The sequence below is a fragment of the Orbicella faveolata genome, unplaced genomic scaffold, assembly GCF_042242905.1.
Source record: "Orbicella faveolata isolate gen_17 unplaced genomic scaffold, um_ofav_v1 contig_2, whole genome shotgun sequence".
Taxonomy (NCBI): domain Eukaryota; kingdom Metazoa; phylum Cnidaria; class Anthozoa; order Scleractinia; family Merulinidae; genus Orbicella; species Orbicella faveolata.
Genome location: NW_028301547.1, coordinates 12778629 through 12798313, shown reverse-complemented (window position 1 = coordinate 12798313; position 19685 = coordinate 12778629). Strand labels below are relative to the sequence as shown.

Below are 19685 nucleotides of genomic sequence, written 5' to 3'. Positions count from 1 at the left end.
GTTGATTCAATTCACCCATAAAGTAACAAGTTTGCTACAGGTGTGAAGATCAAGGCTACAGGTGAATTAAAACTTAATGACAGCCTTGCTGTAAGTGCAGCAACATCCTCTGGAGACTGTGGGGCAGAGCCAAGGTCCTTCTTAAATATAGCTTCAAGAGGCTGATGATCTGTTTGAACATGCACCACATCTCGACCATACAGGTACATATCAAACGTCTCACAAGCAAAAGCAACAGAGAGAAGTTCCTTCTTAATCTGAGCATAGCGACTTGCTGCTGGAGTTAGAGCTCTTGAGGCAAATGCAACTGGCTGACCCTCCTGAAGTAAGGAGGTGCCAAGGCCACTGAGAGATGCATCAATTGTGAAAGTGAACACTCTATTCCCCAGGTAAACAGCCAACACCTTGAAAGACATCAGCAAAAGGGCTTAATACAGGATCCTTTGTGACATTCTCAGAAACTGCTGACTCTATCGTTAGAGCTGTAACCACATTATTGACAGGGGTATCAACACCAGGCACCATAATCTTTGCCAGACCCATGACTTGTGATGACTTCAAACCAAGCAAAGGTGTAACTTCTTGATCAGCAATAACAAAGTTAAGTTCACGCTTGTTACCTTTATGTTCCACTTTCAGCCTTGCAGAAGCAAGAGCCTTTTGCTTTGAGTGATCATGCATAAGCAGTGTGATCTCCTTAGGAACAATGTTAGCTTCACTGTAATCTTTTTTTGCCCTTATGTAATTCTGCAGTGGTAAGATATTTGCAGGGGAACCAGTGTCAATTTGAAATGTTACTGATGCTGAACCATTCAAAATGAGCGAAACATGAGCTTGATCTTTACCACTAACACTATGAACGTAAAAGACTTCTTGTTCAACCATAATAATTATGAACTTTTGCATCTTCAGACTTGCTTTGACACTTGACTGCAAAATGGCCTTCTTTGCCACACTTCTTACATTAATTTTCAGACCTGAAGCTGGCCACAACGTCCTTTCCAGTGCATCTGTACCACCACAAAACAAACACTCTTTAATCTTGGAAGGGTCCTTGCTGGGAGGTTTGCGACACGACCTTTTCTCGTGCTTGGGTTTTGACTTTTGCCCCACTGCATCAATATCTTTGTTAGCTGAAAATTCTTCTGAGATCCTGTCGCTCGCAAGGGAGAAACTTGACTTGCCTTGATAGTTTTGATGGCTTTATCTAGGTCAAGGCCTCGCTCTCCAAGAAGCTTTTCACGAACTCTGTCATTGTTTACACCAAGAATTAGCTGGTTATGAACGAGGGACTCACAAAGCGCACCAAACTCACATGACTCTGGGAGCTTCATCAATGCAGTTAACATGTAACTATCAAGCAATTCATTTGACAATTGCTCACGTTTGAAGAAAATGTATCTTTCATAAGTTTCATTACATACAGGAACACAATGCTCCTTGAACTTTTCCAAAACCCTATCAATTTTTAGAGTGTCTGACGAATTTTCCCATTGAAAGGTTTCATTCCTTCTTTGCTGATCACATTTAACAACAAAGCCACTCGCACTTCCTGTGTTTTCTTGTGAATGCCAGCTGCTAGCTTGTACAACTTCCATTCACAACGAAACAATTTCCAATTTTCTCCTTGATGCAAAAAGTCGGAAAGATTCAACAGCAAGGGAATTTTCGCAGAAGTACTGACTGCAGCCATGATACTTGCGATGCAAAGTGCAATGATCTAAATGCAAACTTGAACGCAAACTATAGTCTTCAGTGAGCTTACCACTAACGGACGAAGCATTGGACTTGAAAACTTCCAAGCTGGGAAGTAATCCGGCTTGATAAAATGGTCTAAATCCCGCTAAGTGACACCATGTTAGGATCAACGTAAGGACATAGAGCAGGATCACCTATCAGTACTTTACTTTGTTGTTAAGATTCTGAACTGGCATGTGAGCATGCATGAACAGCAAGAAAGTGTTTCTGGAGAGGTAAGCCATTGTTTGTCGATCGCCATCTGACAATATGACAAGTCTCAAATTTATTAGGGTTTCGGAAATTCAAGGACATATTACGAAGAATCATTTACTAAGAACGTGCTCTGTATACTTAATCTTTTGGTCAAAAAAATGCTTCCTGTTCGTGTAAATGGACGTGTTCAACAAAACGGGCAAGTAATAGGCCATGTTCGATATATCAATATTCTGGCATGTCCCCGAGGATTTCAGGACAAAATTGTCAAGTTTCTTTTGTCCCTCAAATCCCCAAAGATACTCAGTTACAAAGAAATCATTTTAAAAGAAAAATAAATGCTACAAATTGATGTTTTGGTGTTATCTTGTCGCCATTATCAAATCCAGATTAAAGTTGTTCAGTTCAGTTAATTGTAGTTATATACTAGCTTAGGTGTTAAGAAGGAATCCACCAAAAGTTCGAGTAACAAGTGGACTAAAACTTTTTAGTGAGATTATTTTCATTGTATTGGAAACTTCAGTGCGATCCTTTTAAATATCTTCTCAAAAGAAATCATTTCTAACAACACCAAATGTAGAAAATAAACATTGACTCAGAAGTAACATATGAAACACTTAAAAGTACTGGTGAAATGAAACTGATGATGAAATTTTACCTGTGTTATACCTGACAATTTCTCTGAACTTTGAAATTTACTTGCTCGAGTTCCCATGAGAAAGTGTTTTTGGTGTTATTTCAGACAACTGTTTATATCTTTAGCTTTTAGAAAATGCAAAAAAGGACTAATAAACTTAAAGTTATTCTGGTACAAGGTTTGTGTCCATTAAAAACTGAAATTGCTCGATTTCCTATCGGGATTGAGTCAAGAAAAATGTGACTAACAATGTCAGGTAATAAAACACTTGTGTGTTCAAGTTTTTTCCTTTTTCTTTTTCTGGTTCTTGGTTAGTCTAGTACACCTTGTATTTTGTATCAATTATTGAAACCTATTACATTTTTAGCAACGTGTGTAAGGATATATATATATGGTCGTAATACTAGCAATAATGATAAATATTGCACAAATATTGCACATTACTTGTGTGGGATGTAATTCCTGTTATATTGGTGAAACCAGTCGCCATTTTTCTACCAGGATTAAAGAACATACAGTAAGCGATAAAAACTCGCATATTTTTAAACATCTTTCTCAATTTTCTTCATGCAGGGGCATGTACACACCTTCTTGTTTTCGCATCTTAGACTCAGCGAATAGCTCTATTGATCTTAAACTTAAAGAAGCCTTTTATATTAGTAAGAACAAACCTGACCTTAACAAACAGTTACATCACTTCAACACCTTTTTAACTCTGTAATTTCCGTTTCCACTGTTTTGTAATGCATATTGTAAATAATTTATTCATATTTTGTAGTATATAACTTGTGTCACGTATCATTAGTCACTCTATTAAACTGAAGATGGCATAAGCATGCCGAAACATGTCTTTAAAAACTGTTGTACGTTTTATGCAATATATATATATATTTTTTAATTCTCAGAAATATGGCATTGCATGATATAACTTACAAAAAGCACCAGGTGCCTACTGAGGAGTACTGTTATTTTATCAAGTTTCAAGTCTACTTTAAAATCAAATTACAAATATAATAAAGATAAGGCAAAGTTGATATTTGTTAGAATGGCCCAGTACTGGAATATATTCCTAACAACCAACATAAACAAGTCTAACACTTGAACAAAAAATGCCTAAGGGAAGGTACATTTTTAATTGGGGGGGGGGGGGTGGGTCGGGGTATTTTAGAAATTTTTTGCGAAAAAAGCTGTGGCCCTCCCACTTCCCAGAATGGATTAATGCATGACCCTTCACAAATACCTACACAAAAACATCTGACCCTCCCCCCTGAAAGGAAGGCTCAGAGAGGGAGATTGGAGAAAACACAGTCAATGTTGTTAATTGCCTCCTAGATTGTATCAGTAAGGCAGAAACGGATATGAAACATGTAACTGGTGAACAGTTGCAGAGGGTACTGAATCCCGTACTCAATCAGTGTGATGAGGTCTTGAGAAGAATCCCCTGCCTCAGACTGCCACCTGGGTATCCACGCCTACTAGAGCTAACTGATGCTGGTCCAGTAGTGGGCGTGTCCAGTGCAGAGTCCAGAATACGAATTCTAGAGAAAGCAAGAATGCATGGCAATGAAAAGGTCTTGAGAATTCACTGGGCAAGAGAAGACTCGGGACAGAATGAAGCAGAGCGGCTCAATGCATGTATAGGTGATGCTCTGTGTGATGGAGGCAGTCTTAAATGGCAGATATACGACACTTTACATGGACTTTCTGAAGAGGAAGTTAAGTCTCTTTTAACGTCAGAGCTAGAAGCTCACAGCAGTAAAGTCATGGAAAAAAATGCGTGGGTTGTTGCTGAGGAAGTGTGTCTTCGAATTGACAACTCCCCAGCACCAAGGGGGTATATTTCAACATTTTTGGTTGACCGACCAGAAAATCAATTTTTCTACAACCGTTAGTACTTGAAAGAGTATCTTGGAGTCACCAACAATCAAAAGAGTTCTGTTCCGGGTCATGGGTATTTTTCCAAGCTAGGACAATTTGAGAGCCTCCATTGTGAGAAAAGAAGAGCTTTATATGGAGTACAGGCGAATGTCGTGTCACGAGAGAAATGGCCAACTATGTAAATTTTGTGACAAGGATGAGACTACTAGTGCTCCACTTCCAACTCGACGACCATATCCCGACTATAGCAAACTACCAAACTTCCATTATGTCTCTTGGAGTGCAACCCCCACCAATGGCCGTGAGCCAGACAACTTCCAGCCTCGAGCTCAGATTAAGCGATTGTATGAGGAAAGTAAACTAGCCAGTGGGAACAGTGACGCTATTAGAAAGATTTCAGATAAATACATTGTCCCCGAAAAGCTTGTGGCAGAGTATGTTGAGCACCTTGCCCAGATAAAAAATGCGCAAGGAGAAGAAGAAAGAGGAGACTAAAAGGGAGCAAAAGGAACGGCTGAAACGGGACTACAATGATATTAACTGGGTTGGACTGTACAGCGCCGATAAGCTGTCGTCCTTGAAGGTGGACGAGCTATCCTTGTACTTTTCCCATCACAAGATCACCTTCAAAGGTAAGAAAGCTGAAAAGGTTGCAATGATCAAAGCGCACATTGGCAGCTTGCTGTACAATTCAATGGTGTGTCAACAACCTCGGCAGCCCCCACTAAGAAATGTACAGCAACAAGTGACCTCATTACTTTCCAAGGTTGAAACTGACTCCCAAAGTGATGTAGTAGATTGAGTTGTCAGGTCAAGCCCGAGTAGTTTAAGTAACAAATCGTCACCGGAGACTGATTTAATACCAGAAGCCCACGCGGAAACATTGCCGCCGCCAAAATATGGACAAAAGTGGGCACGGGTCGAGAGAGACAATTATGTTAGTTGGGACAAGATAGCTTTTTGATGTAATATTTCGACACCTGTAAACAATTTAGATTAAACTCGACTAGTAGCTTTGCTTGTATATACAATTTTTAGATTTCTATGTACTTCGTGTGTTTCTTAAAAAATAAGAGTCAACTAAGTGACATGGAGTAATTTTTTCCTTGCCAAAAAAAAAACCTGTCGGTTGCGAATAAAACAGGTTTGACCCTCCCCAATTTGTAAAAAGTTTACTAATGACCCTCCCCTCCGAGGCCCCGGCCCACCCCCCCCCCCCAATTAAAAATGTACCTTCCCTAAAGAGATTTAGTTCAGAATTGCTATGAAAAAAAGATATTTCATCCAATTCGCAATTCTGACCGTTTGTTAATTCTCTATCTATAGGTTTTCGACTCAGCTTGCTTTGTTATTTGCCTGATGATATCCTTGTAATAAAGATGGCATATTGCATCACAGTACTTATCTTCTCTCCTGCATATTAATTATCTATATCTTAGATCTGTAATGCACTTTTTGCACATTTCTCCCATATTATTTCTAGTTGTCAGCTGGTAAACGTTTTCAAATTGCTTGTCTGACTATGCACGCCTTGCGTATCTATTTTATACGACTTGTGACCTTGTGCACATGAGTATAGGCTACTTGGAGCCTCTTATTCCAAATGATTCTTTGCCAATTGCTTTCTGAAGCAAACGTTCCACAGAACTGTGCCCACCACAACAAGAGTTCGCGATAAAATTGGGAAGAAATTGTGTAGTCATTAACATTGTAATTACAATTTATAAAGAAAAGACCTCCTACGGGTTTTAATTGGTGTTCTCAGTACCTCTTCCATGTCCCATCATTTCCATTAAATATTCGTTTCAGCCATGCTAGTCTTAAAGATTTAACCATGGAAAAGGCACAGCCTCCTAACATTATCCATAAATGGAAAAGTGATTTTAACCTTTGGGATGATCATTTGAGAGACGTTTTTCTGTTACCTCATTCTGTTGTGCTCAAATCTTATGTTAAGGCTTTCCAGTATAAAGTGCTTAACAACATACTCTACACAAATAAAAAACTAGTGAGACAATCTCAGATAGTGCAGAGCGCAATTGATAGCTCTGGTACAGTAGTCCCATAAGTACTCACCCCTACTTGGTTCACTTCCGGTTTGTGTCTACCTTAGTAGTCTGCTACGGCTTTTCCCCTTTGCAGTGTGTATGTTTCAAGGTTGTATTTTCATTCAAGGTCCAAAAATTACACACAAATTAATTACTACTGGTGTTTTACGTTGATTTTACGTTCATTTTAAATTTAATAATACGCTGAAGCAGCAAACGTGACAATTTAGCTCTTCACGCCAACTTTGTAACTTGATACTTTTGTTTTCCTCGCAGAGGCATGTAATATGAAACCCTTGTTTTCTCCAAAACATACGGAAGATGTCCTTGTTTTTTGGAGATAAATGAAAGAAAGTTTAATATCTGATGTGGTGATGAAGAAACGGAACAGAAACAATGTTGTTTTATTAAAAATGCAAATTTTTACCGATGAACAGGAACTAATTTAATTATGAGATAGTCACAAAATACCACTTTCTTCTTCTGTTGCCACCTTTGTTGTTAACAATAAAACAATTCAAAATTATTACGCAACGATATTGATGGCTGAGAAGCATTTCAACGAAAAGTATTGAAGATAAATAGCGCTACTTGGCTGATATGAATGAGTCTCCTCAAAGACTGATTAAATTAATTTGCGCTTTCATTAGGTGCCACGGCGTCTGCAGCAATATTTGAGCATTTTCCTGGTTTCTTTTATTACAAATTTACAATTTGCGGAGTATTAAAGCCACTAACTTGGGAACTTTTTGGTCTCTCTTACAGACACAATTAAGGCAAGAAATAAACAAGCCGCTAAAGAGAAGCAATACATTTGAACCCTGACAAGCACACTATTGTAGATTGAAAACAGCAGATGATATTTGTTGAACCGACCTGTGTGTAATTCTAAAAGCTATGCAGCCACAGTAACGTTTCACTTTTGCAATAAAAAGGGACAATTGGCGCTACCTGAAAAATAACTGCCGTCCTTGGTCACATGATATGACATTTAAAATACCACGTGAAAAGATAGTGTATAACACTAACGATGCTAGAACGCATGCGTCTTACATGTTGAGCTCTACCATAAGGAAAACCACTCAACATTTGTGCATGATTCCGTATACAATGTATCCTTCACCTAATATAGAAGCCACAAACCCTAACTAATCTACGCATGCGTTTAGGACAAATTAGTTTTGTTCTAAGGAGAATGGTACCACAAGGAGAGCAAGGGGTTACCTGCAACAAATATATAGCTTTGCGATGTTCAAAGTTAAGCGATGGTGATGAAATGTGTTTTACGTAGACTACACATGTACCTTTCCCACCCTACTCCCACTACTTCCTTGCCTCTAGACTAATTAATTAATTGAAATTAATTAATTAAACAAACATTAAAGTTTACACCTTAGCGCCATAGGGCCATAGCGCATTAGTTCCTTAGCGGCAGGCAACCCCCATAACCATCCCAATAGTGCACTCTGCACTAATTATTCAAAATTGGTTACAGAACAGACGATGTTTGTACTTTTTGTGAGGCCGAACCAGAAACTTTGTACAATATCCTTTACCAATGCACTTACTCAAGGCGATTTGGAACAATTTTGAATCTTATTGGTGCCTTTTATCAAATCAACAGGTTCATCTTTCATTGCAGAATGTTATATTTAGTATAATGTCTAAGCAATGCCCTTCAACAAAATTACTAAATTACTTTATTGTTGTTGGAAAGCTATTTTTGTGGGACTGCAGAAGAAACCAAATACATCCTAAAATTAAAGGTTATCAAAACAAAATAGAAAAAAAAAAATACGAAACTGAACGCAAGACAAATACATGTAAGAAGGATTATTTTGAAAAAAATGGATATTCAGCCCTGGCCAGATATCAAATCAATATGTTGATAGATTAAATATGTAATATAGTAACCAATTGAAAGAAATAATTTAGATTGTTCGCTCTCTGTACTTATGAAGTCATTCATTCATTTATTTTTTGTGTCCTTTGTTCTTGCTGTTTTTTTTTCTTGTGTACTTTTCTTTTTTGTCACTTGTAGTATAATGTAAGATACTGATGTAAACTTAAAAGCCATTTATTAATTTCTAGCCTATGTTTTTTTCCACAAATATTATTGATGTAAGCCTGAATGGAAATAAAAATGTAAAAAAAACAACAGCAACAACAACGTAACATTTAATAATGGCGGCGAGCAAAGACCACAAGGTCTGATTACATAACAATAAGTCACATGATACAGAAAGACATGCTAATTTATGCGGTGTCCATTTAATATGGGGTCTGCTTAATACAGGTTTTACTGTATTATGAGTTCGCTTAGAGAGCCTTTGATTTCTTTTCATAAAGACAGTTGCAGAAATCCCCATGCAATGGTAGTCTCAAAAGGTTTTGGTGAGGGTGTGTACGGTGTAGCACAATTCTCCAACCCAAAGAGATTTTCAGTATCCTATTTCAGACCTAGGAACCTACAATTGATACCCTAAGGCCTCTATTTGGAAAAAAACAATTGAGAAGGGATTCAAATTCCACAATTTTGATGGGGCAAAAATTTAGCTTCATAAAAACAACATACCAACTTCCACCTGAGAAGCCAAAACATTATCCTATTTCAAACCAAATTGAGTCACTGTAGATACCTTATTTCAGACCAAAATGCCTCAAGATCTACAATTCCCTTTAATGCCATGGAGACCTTAATTGTACAAAATTAATAAGGGAGTAGCCCCCAGGCAGTAAATCCAAGTACCAATTGAAAACAGAATCAAACAACAGTGCAGTTTTTTACCTTCACAAGCTTTTCTCCATAATCTTGCTTCAGTCTATGATAAAGCAGTGTGTACTGATCCAAAGGAACTAGTCTCAGAGATCCTTTTCTATCTTGGTCATTAGTTTGAATCTCCTCTGCCCACTTACACAGTTTAGGAAGTAAGTGAGCTTGCAGCCATTGAACTGTAGGACATAAAATGCCATCCCTCTCACTTTCAGTAGATGTCACTGTTGCACTGTCCTTTAGTTGTAATACAACTCTTAAAATAAAGAGAAAGCATGTTGAATGTTGGTCCCAGCATTATTGGATGATCATATTACGTAAAAGACATGAATGAGCATCACAGTTATGTACTACACAACTTAAACAGCTTAGAAATTACAGCGTGAAAAAAAAAAAAATCAGGCTTGAATGGGTTTCAAACTCATGACCTCTGAAATACTGGTGCAATGTTCTACCAACTAAGCTATCAAGCAAACTGGGAGCTGGTCACGTGAGTTCATTACAATAATACCTGTAGATGTTAAAGAATGCTACTGAATTTAATTTTGATTTTGGTATAATTTGTATATATAGATTTAAGTTCAACTTTAAACCTCTTAGTATAGCTTTAAATGTTTCAGGAGTATCCAATTAAAGCATTAAAGAACAATGTTATTTGAATTGCGGAAAAATATGTAAAGACATGAATGATCATCGTAGTTATGTACACAACTTATTAAGCAGCTGTGAGATTATAATTCTAATAGTCTCATGGCATATACAGTTTTTGAAAATCTCTCTGACTCACGGGCCATGCAATTAAATTAAATTAGTTACAATAATCATCCCAGAAAGGTGGAGATGAGGTCTTTGCCAGCTGGGTTGATAGCTTACCATTCAGTATTTTCATGAGGGTGGCAAAGGGGGGGGGGGGGGGGGAGGGGGGGTACCAATCACGCATCACACTGAATTTTTCTATCAAATCATGTATCATGGAGAATTGTTTTCACCAATATGTGTCACGTAAAAAGAAGTAAGTACATTGCCAATTTTACTTTCTCGACCCTAAAAGTGTCATTGAAAGGAGAGCTCTGCCGATTCAACCACAGAATTGCATCAGCAAATATTCCAAACATTTTCCCCTAAAAATGACAATTATTTAAGTTAAAAGCCGATGTTTTGGTGTCATCGTGACACCAGTCTCAAGGCAAAGTGAATAAATAATGTGAAGATTTGGGTGATGGACAAAACACTGACCCCTAGTCCATGGACTACCCTAATGGACTACCCTAATGGACTACCCTAATGGACTACCCTAAAATGGACTACCCCTGAAAAATACTATTTCAGATGAGTGGTATGTTAAGAAGCTGCGATTATATACTTACACTGCACGGAGGATGCTTTTCTTTTCGTTCCGCATCACCTTCAGCTGCCATTTTGAATAACTATACTGAATAACCAACTGCTGAACAGAAAATAAAGAAAATGAAGATGTTGTTGTTGTTTTTATTGTTGTTTTTGCTGTTGCTAAAGGGACAGTCTCTGGGATGTTGTGGCATAGTGGGCTTAATAGCGACTTTGTTGATGATTTGTCCAAGTGTACTGTTTAAAAATTGGTCCATACTCCAGTAACAAAGGAGGAGGAAGCTTCGATAGACTACCATACAATGAGTCTCGCAAAACCACAAAAATTTCCACATAGTTATAGTCCAGGCCAGCCAAGAATACTGCTGCTTCCACTCCACTCTGAATTTTTGTAGCGTAGTCGTTGGAATTTCTTGCTGTCCCATAGCCTTATCCTCATTCCCATTTCTATTTCATTTTGATACACTCAGGAAAAAAACAGAAGACTAGCTGCTTCTGTGCCATAATTTTTGGCACAAAACAAGCAAAACAAATCATGAGTAACATCCTGAAGATCATTTCATCTGTTCGAGAAAGACTGAGCTACTGAATCACATGGGAGCAAGATTGAGTTGTCCACAGAATATTTGATTTGATTTGAGTCTACGCTTTTTGTGTACAGCAGTTGTTTTATTCAGTATAGTTATTCAAAATGGCAGCTGAAGGCAATGCAGAACGAAAAGAAAAGCATCCTCCATGCAGTGTAAGTATATAATCGCAGCTTTTTAACATACCACTCATCTAAAATAGTATTTTTTAGGGGTAGTCCATTTTAGGGTAGTCCATTTGGGTAGTCCATTAGGGTAGTCCATGGACTAGGGGTCAGTGTTTTGTCCATCACCAAAGATTTGATTTCTATACAGACTCTACAAATTAGCATAATAACAAAGGATCACAAGTTCTTCAAGTAAATATCTTTGCGCAAATCGAGTCTGTTTGCATGTTTAGGGATGGTTTAAGTCTTCTTATAAAAAACATCTCCTTAATTACAGTGTAGGTAATCAAATTTGTTAAAACATTTAGTAAGCACGTGAAACTGTCCTGAAAGACAAGGAGGTATGTTCGAGTTACAAATATGTTCACTCAAATAATGTTTACAAATTGACAACGATTTTTGTTTGTGTCTAACAATGCGATTGTGGAGGTGACCACGAGTGTAACCAATATATCCTGCATCACACATGTTACATTGAAATTTATAAACTAGGCATTGTTGGTTAACAGTGGCTGGCTTGACTTGTCAGACTTAAAGGACTTTGTTGAGTTTTCTGCTGATGAACACAGGCTGAATTGTGGTGTTGATATTTGAGCTGAGGTCTGTGAGACGTTTCTTCACTGCATTAGCAGAGGCCTGATCTTTAAATGGTATGATAACTTGGATGGTGGGTGTGGTCATTTTGGTTGATGGAATGTGCTGCTGGTCTGCTACCTTGGAATCTACGAATTGCATGACAGCCAAATTATATAAGTGCGTCGGGTACTTAAGCTCTAAGAATACGGTTTCAAGTCGATCGCATTCTTGTGAGAAGTACGACCAGTCAGAAGATATGCGGTAAGCTCGATCTAACGTGGTGGTAACTAGCCTGTGCTTGTACCGATTATCCATGTGGCTCTCGTAGTGGAGTAAGAAGCCTGTATTAGTTGGCTTTACGTAGACCTTGGTCTTGATTCTGGGAGCTAAGTTTAACAGTTCAACACCGATGAAAGGAAGCGAGGCATTCCTTTCCACTTGGAAAGGAATGTCTCCCTTGAAGAACGTGTGATCCTTTGTTATTAATATGCTAATTTGTAGAGACTGTGTAGAAATCAAATTATTTATTCACTTTGCCTTGAGAATTAATGGTGTCACAATGACGCCGAAACATCGGCCTTTAACTTTAATATTCACCTGCTTATGTTTTAAGAAATCGTTATTGATCAAATTGACAATTATTTGCATGGGGGATTGGGATATTCAGTCTGTATCCAGGAGGCTCCTGGATAATCTGGGAGAGTTGGCATGGTCTGTGCACAAGCTCACGATGAGTGCGAAATATATTAGGGCGAGCAAAGTGAGCCTAGTGGAATGAGATTTTTCTCTCTTCAGACCACTCTCGGCTATCTCCACTCACCCGTTTTGTTTTTCCTTCCCCTGTAACACAATTGGGAGCCTGCTCACAGGCTAAGTTGGCAGAGATCTTGTATGCAAATTAAAGAGACATCTACACCACCATTGCCACTCTTTGAAATACAGGCAATATTTGTGTCAAAGCTTTACCCCTGCAAATCCTCCCCTGTACGGCAACTAGTACACAAACTTTTTCCTTGAGTAGTCTCTCATTGCTTACACAACTGTCTTCTCCAGCAGCATAAAATGACACCAAACTCTAACATCTCTTATCGTTTCAGCTGTTTAAGACGACATTCTTTCAGACCTTTCATACAATAGCGGAATTCAAATATGGTCTGATGCACTGCCAAAAATGATCAGTTGACACAATGGACAAAAACAGTGAAGCTCATAGTCCTAATGCAAAATTTAACTTTTTTCAATTGACTTATTCCTATTGTGGCACAATTGTTTGGATCTATAATAACAAGCAAATGAAGATCAAAGGAGTCACTCAGAGGGCAAGAAAAGGAAGAAAAAGACCAGAAAATGATGTCACATCTACCACAATTTATTGATCTTTTCAGTAAGATTCTGCTTACTATCTACTTTGAATGAATGGTATGAACGTTTACTTGTCACAGAAATCTAACTGGTAAATCAAGTGTCACGTGCTTGTAAAATAGCAAATCCTGCATCACATTATGATGTCCTGTCCCATGTCACACCGCTAATTTGGTCTCGATCACGCGTCACGCCGCTAATTTTGGGGCAATCATGCGTCATGCAAAAATCCTTTGCCACCCTCTTTCATCTTTTCAGAAAAGACAAATTTTTTAAACAAGTTTATAAACTCTGGTGTTGACTCTTCTCTTTCCTTAATCTCTTCCTGTTGTTTTATGAGTGAAACAAACAAAGTCTACTTGTGGGTAGGATCTGATGAAAATCTGAATGTGACTAGTTAACCGCATGACCATGGGCCGAGCGTGGTTCATGTTCTGCCCGTGTTTTTTTTTTTTTTTTTTGTCGGTGACCAGACCCAAACTTTCTCTTGGCCAAATTTTGAATCACGCAACCTGTGATGTATATTCACCAAGAGCTGTTGAAACATTAATACAAGGACAATGTTATGGATATTGTTTTCTTGATTTGTGTGTAAAATATATTTTCTTTTGGTTTTATCGAAACATTGGATTCGAAGGGAAATAATAAATACGCTAAAAACGCTAAAAAGGGTATTACATCAGCCATGGAATGCGCTGACGTTACAGCTTTCATTTTCGCTACATGACAAATAAGATCGTGTTTACTTTGCAAGTTTATTTCACCAGAAGTGACAGTCATTAATTTATTTCCAATTTTGCGAGTATTTCTTGTGGGTTTCAGCAAATGAAGCGAATTCTTTGTACCAATCACAGCCGACCTTTGTGATATAAATGACACCGTGCAATCAGTTGACCCTATCACCTGAAGAAGACTAGCAGTAAGCAGTCGAAACGTCGGGATCTACATCTAAAGTGACTACATCGTATGACAAACAATAATACACTTTATTATTGCATCTACCACGATGAATAACAACCACCTTTTCCTCGACATCGAATTCTTTGGCTGTTTCATTGCAGCGAGTTAAGAGATTTGAAGAAAAATTAAATATTTGCTGGGGTAAACAAGATCTTGCCAGAACTTGCAACATTTAAGTCAGTGCTAGGGGAAATAAAATTAGCCGTGGATAGTGAAAACCCTCTGATTGAGTGACTAGTGTGATTACTTCAAAGCAGAAACAAATTAAATTTTGACTTTTCAGGAGGAAAGCTGTTTATTAAAAGTGTTATTAAAAGCATGACACTTGTTTCCTGTAGTATCATTCATGGGCATATCCCAGGCGAACTTCCAGATTATGACCATTACATCATCATAGATAACACAAAGGCTAAGAGTGATGGTGCAATAAGTTATAACACAGTTTGTGTTGATCAAGTGATGTGTTTACAGTAATCAATGAATCATCAAGGACTGCTTTGGAATGTGCACTGCGTTGTGACTGTAGTATTAACAAAACAGTTAAATTTTAAAAGCGCAGTTATAAGATCTAAAAGATCTTCTTGTTATAGTAGATTTCACAACTAACTTTCTTTTCTAATGTGCAACCAATTTTTCACAGTGGTACTACTAACAGTAGAATGTCACTGAACAGTGCTGGAAATTAGAGTTCGCCCACTTGCCAGTGTGAGTGTAAAAAATGTCGGGCAAGTACAAATCATCGATCACTCACCCCTTTGGCGAGTGCGATTTTCATTTTTGGGAAATCATTTAATAACGCTCCTTTTTATTTTCCATTTTGCTAAGATTATCTCTGAACGAGGACTTACCAGTACTTTTTTTAACCTTTTTGGGGTCTTATCCATGCATTTCATGCATACAGTCCCCTAAGTGAGAGGCAGATCTGGATTGTCAGTCAGTCAGTATGTCAGTCAGTCACATTGAGGATGAGATGACATGTGACAGACCTCTTGGGAGTATAAATAGTCTGGCAGGTAGATTGGGTACTAGTATTTTTGAGTTGTTTCGTCGGCCATTGCTTCTGGCGTAACGTTGTTGTTGTGTAATTGCAGCCATTTTACCTATTTTGTGAAAATTTAGAAGAGATTTCCCTCGCAATTAGTTGTAATTGTTCAACGTAAGTTATTTCTGTTTCAAAATTGCTCTGTTGTGCTGTTTATGATTTCATGTCAAAAATTTTTTATGTCTGCCTTCGTTGTTCTTTGTTATTTCAGTTAGGTGATGGAATGAGTTTCCTCGGCGATATGGGAAATGTTTGCTCACGCAAGCCAAGTTGTCAAAATAAGCCCGTGACTGGCACATTCTCAAAACCTGCAGCACCTACTGCGAATGTTAGTAGGTTAGTCCTGAGCACAATATTGGAGAAATAATATGGAAATAAAATTGTCCAGTTATTAATTTGTTTGAACCCAAATTGGCTCGGAGGGAATAAAGTATTTGCTGAAAAAATTGTGTGACATGAATAGAAACTGAGTTAATTAGCCGTAAAATGTTCTTCATCTCAGCGCATCATTTTCTGAAGAGAACAAAACACAGAATAAAGTATTTTGAAATAGTCCGGCAAAAGGTGAGTTTTCGTTCTGTTCAAATGGCACTGCAATAAATAGGACTGTATTGTTTATTTTTCTAGTTAAGTGCTACCATAATGAGAGAAAGAATATTTAATTTATTAGAAGCAAAGTCCCGACGAGATGGTTATCAGACAACGTGTGCATGTCATATAGACAAATACGTTTGCTATTGAAAGAAGCCTAAAATTCCGAACATGAGGTTAAAATATGAAGGAAACTTGAAATAACCTTTTTTTCAAATAATTTTATGTGAGATAAAGCCAAGAAAGCACCACAATATCGAACATTTCAACACCAAATTTATCGGCTAGACAAAACATTGCTTCTGAGGGTCCGTGTCAGACGGGTCAGGCGGGTTAACCTTACCTGGAGTGTTTACAAGGGAAAACATAACCTGTCTGCCAGTGTAACCCTAGCACGCAGACAGGGTAACCCACCTACCCGAGTAACCTTGGCTGCCTTGTAAACACAAAGAAGAAAACAAGAGGAAATGTGTGAGTGCTAGGGTAATTAACCCTCTCTCCTTGTAAACAGGCCCTTATTCTCACTGGGTTTTTAAGTTTTAAAAAGACAATTGTATAACAGTACACTTTATGAAATAACTCCACGAAGAAAGAGATGAAAATGTTTTTTTACTGCCTCCTTATGGACAAAATACAAATACAATACAGTAGAGACACAATACATACATACATACCAGTAGCAGATCCAGACCTTGAGCTAAGGAAGGGAAAGGGGGAAGCTGGCCCAGGTTTTTTTGCTTGCCCTGCTGGCATTTCCTCGTGCTATTTTTTTTTTTCACCCAAAATAAGGGGGGTAGGGCTCCTCGGGCCCCCTCCATTAGATATGGCACTGCATGCACACTTTATTGCAACTCCCTACAAGGGTTTTTCAGTTACAAGACTACACAACTATCATACAAAAATAACTAAAAAATAACCAAGTAAGTAAGGTAATAAATATGCATTAAAAACTTAGTGAAATACAATGAATTGGATTAATTTTACTTTTTACAAATTCATAGATTAATCAGAAAAAAGTAGGTAAACAGTTCTTTTCCTAAAAACTTTGACAGAGTCTGAAGATATAACATAGTCTCTTAGATTATTCCAGAGCCTAGCACCGCAGTAGGTGAAAGACTGCTGTCCAGTGGCTTGACGGCACCTTGAAATTTTCAGTTGACTGAGTTGTTTAGTATTTCCAGTGTGAATTTGTGAATGTAGATTAAGTAGTCAGGGAAGAGTTTATTAATACAGTTAAAGATCATTACAGCATTGTTCAAGTAAAGCCTGTCATTAACCCATTGACTCCTAGAGCTTTTTGCCAAAAACACATTTTTTGGACATTTTGGAGATTTTCAGGCTGGATAAAGGCTAAATTAGCTCCGATCTACTCAAAAGGCATTTGCAATCTGACAACATGCCTTTCTTTCCACTAGCATCGCGTTTTACGACATTTTTGCTTGGGCATGCACAGAAATCAAAATTTTGAGTTTTTGGACGAGAAAGTGAACTACATCTTTAGGCTTTTCGATTTTTTTTTTCGTCTTTCCTTTTTCTCCCTTTCTTTTCTTTTTGTTGCAGTGATTGACCTTTCTACTGGGCTTGCTTCCAGTTTAAAACATTCTGAGAAAGCATCATCGAGACGGGCAATTTTTACCATGGAGTAGCCATGTGTAGTGGCAGCAAATTTTGCTCTGAGTTTTTCACTCAACTTTTTGAGCATTTTTGTGCATATCTCAGGCTCCATTGGGCCAATCACTGTGATCTGGGTATCACTGGAAAGACCTTTTCCTCCTGCAGAAGCTGAGCATACATGTAGGTAATGCCAATTTTGGTCAAAGGTGATGACATCAGAAGTGGAAGAAAGGCCAAGGCTCGTCATGGCCGGTTATGGCCAGCACAGTAGTCAATGGGCTAACAGGCACCCAATTTAGGTATACAATGTGCAGAGTACCGAGGCAAGTGTGATATGCATGGTATCAAATAAAAAGAAGTGAAGAAGAAATAGAAAACATCAAGGAAAAAAACCAATAGTAAGGCAGGTGAAACTTAAATGAAATATTTCCACTTATTATTGAAATCTTCTACTTGTTTGTTTTTAGAGCTATTTGTTTGAGTGAGTCAATCCTCCCTAACCTTTTTGCCATAACATTTATATGAACACTGGATCAGAGAATAACAACAATTAAGAGTGGGAAAATCATCAACAAATGTACACAATGATAAATTAATAAAGATGGTAATTTTTTTTTTACACAATGCGGCCCCACATTGCATCTCAGAGAATTACATTTCAAACATCTTCCCATTGGGAGGAGGCAACCCCCCTCCCATACTCTCCCCAAACGATGCACAGTACACGTCTTGCCAAGCCACTTTGCGGCACGTTTTTGACGCAAACCTTCGCCACCTACATTTTGGATGGAACCTGCTACTCAAAAAACAACTGACAACCCCGCAGTACTCAGTTGTTGATGTTGTTATGTATCTAATCAGGCTTAGTCATTATAGCAGGAAAACCTCTTGACATGTACAAGTTCACTTGACATGTGCAAATAGTGCCGAGTTCAGGGAGTTAAAACTCACATGAGACAATGCACAAAATAGGGCTAAATTGAGAGATTGTTGTTATGCATGTTATGTCCCATTACGACTAAGAACCAAATAAATAATTATTATTAGAGGATAAAGTAAGTAAACACACAGTATTCTGGTATAAATTTCCCACTTAAAAATTGTAACGACTTGTCTATCTTCTCACTTGTAGCAATTCCACACCCAGATACTGACATTTGAAAACAGCATTCCAACCGAAAGGATTAAAACAAAGCATAAGACCCCAAGTACGCATTGCGGACCTATTTTTTATCTTCTGGGGTGCCCAAATAATTTGCCAATAATAGTGTTTCAAAACTAGACAAAATGAAATAAATTATATGGCCTTCCCCCAATGATAAGTTACATAATGGTTTCATGTGTATGAAGTAACACTGCTGGTATCTAGTTGAGCCAACAGTAATTAGTGAAGTGGGCACACGAGATGAACAAGGACGTTTGCCTGCTAAGAAACGGATGTCGCAAAAACTTTATTTCCATTTGAATTTCAGTGTAGCATGGGAGTGCTAGTATCTCCGAACAAAGAAACTACAAAAAGAAAAATACTCTATGCTATCAAGTAAGTCTATGTTTACTTAATAACTACATCACTAACTATTTAATAACCAAGAGTGAGGTCGTTACTGGAAAATCTCAAACTGAGGCCTTGCCGTATTGACTGAGTGATGGCGAGGTCAATACAGTAGGCCAAGGTTTGAGATTTTCCCGCAATGACCGAACGGTTGAGGTTATTAAGTTGTTTATTATATGGCCCATGAATTAAAGAAAAGAAAAAAATTATTTGAGTGGAAGTCGTCAGTTTACATCCAGTGATGCGCGCATTTACCGATTCATTCATCGTCTCAAACCCAGGGCAAAACTACACAGTCAGTGAACTTCATCACTGTATTACGTATTCCGTAAAAATACACACTTCTTTACAGGAAAAGTGATTGTCACAGCCTTAAAAAGGTGTTTTAGTATCATGGTGCCACAAGTTGATGGGGGAGTATTTCCGACTTTGTGCCGAAACGTCAACGCACATGGAAAGACAGAAAGTGCTTCAAAATAGTCGAAACCAACGATCTTTCGGTGAAACAAAATACTAATGCTTCACAATGCACTGCTCAGAATAACTCGATCTTCGCATTCGCTTTCGACACCATATCTTCGCCTTCTTCATTCTGGGA

The 19685-nt window shown here is 38.0% G+C and overlaps 1 protein-coding gene, 1 long non-coding RNA gene and 2 pseudogenes across 8 annotated transcripts in view; 2 read left to right on the top strand and 2 right to left on the bottom strand.

The window, feature by feature from the left end:
- Positions 1-19685, top strand: part of LOC149112006 (uncharacterized) — a 137678-nt gene that overhangs the window by 35600 nt on the left and 82393 nt on the right. The window lies entirely within an intron of this gene.
- Positions 1-19685, bottom strand: part of LOC110041625 (putative tRNA (uracil-O(2)-)-methyltransferase) — a 166184-nt gene that overhangs the window by 110964 nt on the left and 35535 nt on the right. For all 7 annotated transcript variants that reach the window (XM_089289651.1, XM_089289648.1, XM_089289649.1 and 4 more), the window contains one exon: positions 9305-9545. In XM_089289651.1, coding sequence (XP_089145777.1) covers positions 9305-9545 — 241 coding nt within the window. The remainder of the gene's footprint in view (positions 1-9304; positions 9546-19685) is intronic.
- Positions 4664-5548, top strand: LOC149112010 (uncharacterized; annotated as a pseudogene).
- LOC149112009 (uncharacterized) lies at positions 11579-14249 on the bottom strand (annotated as a pseudogene).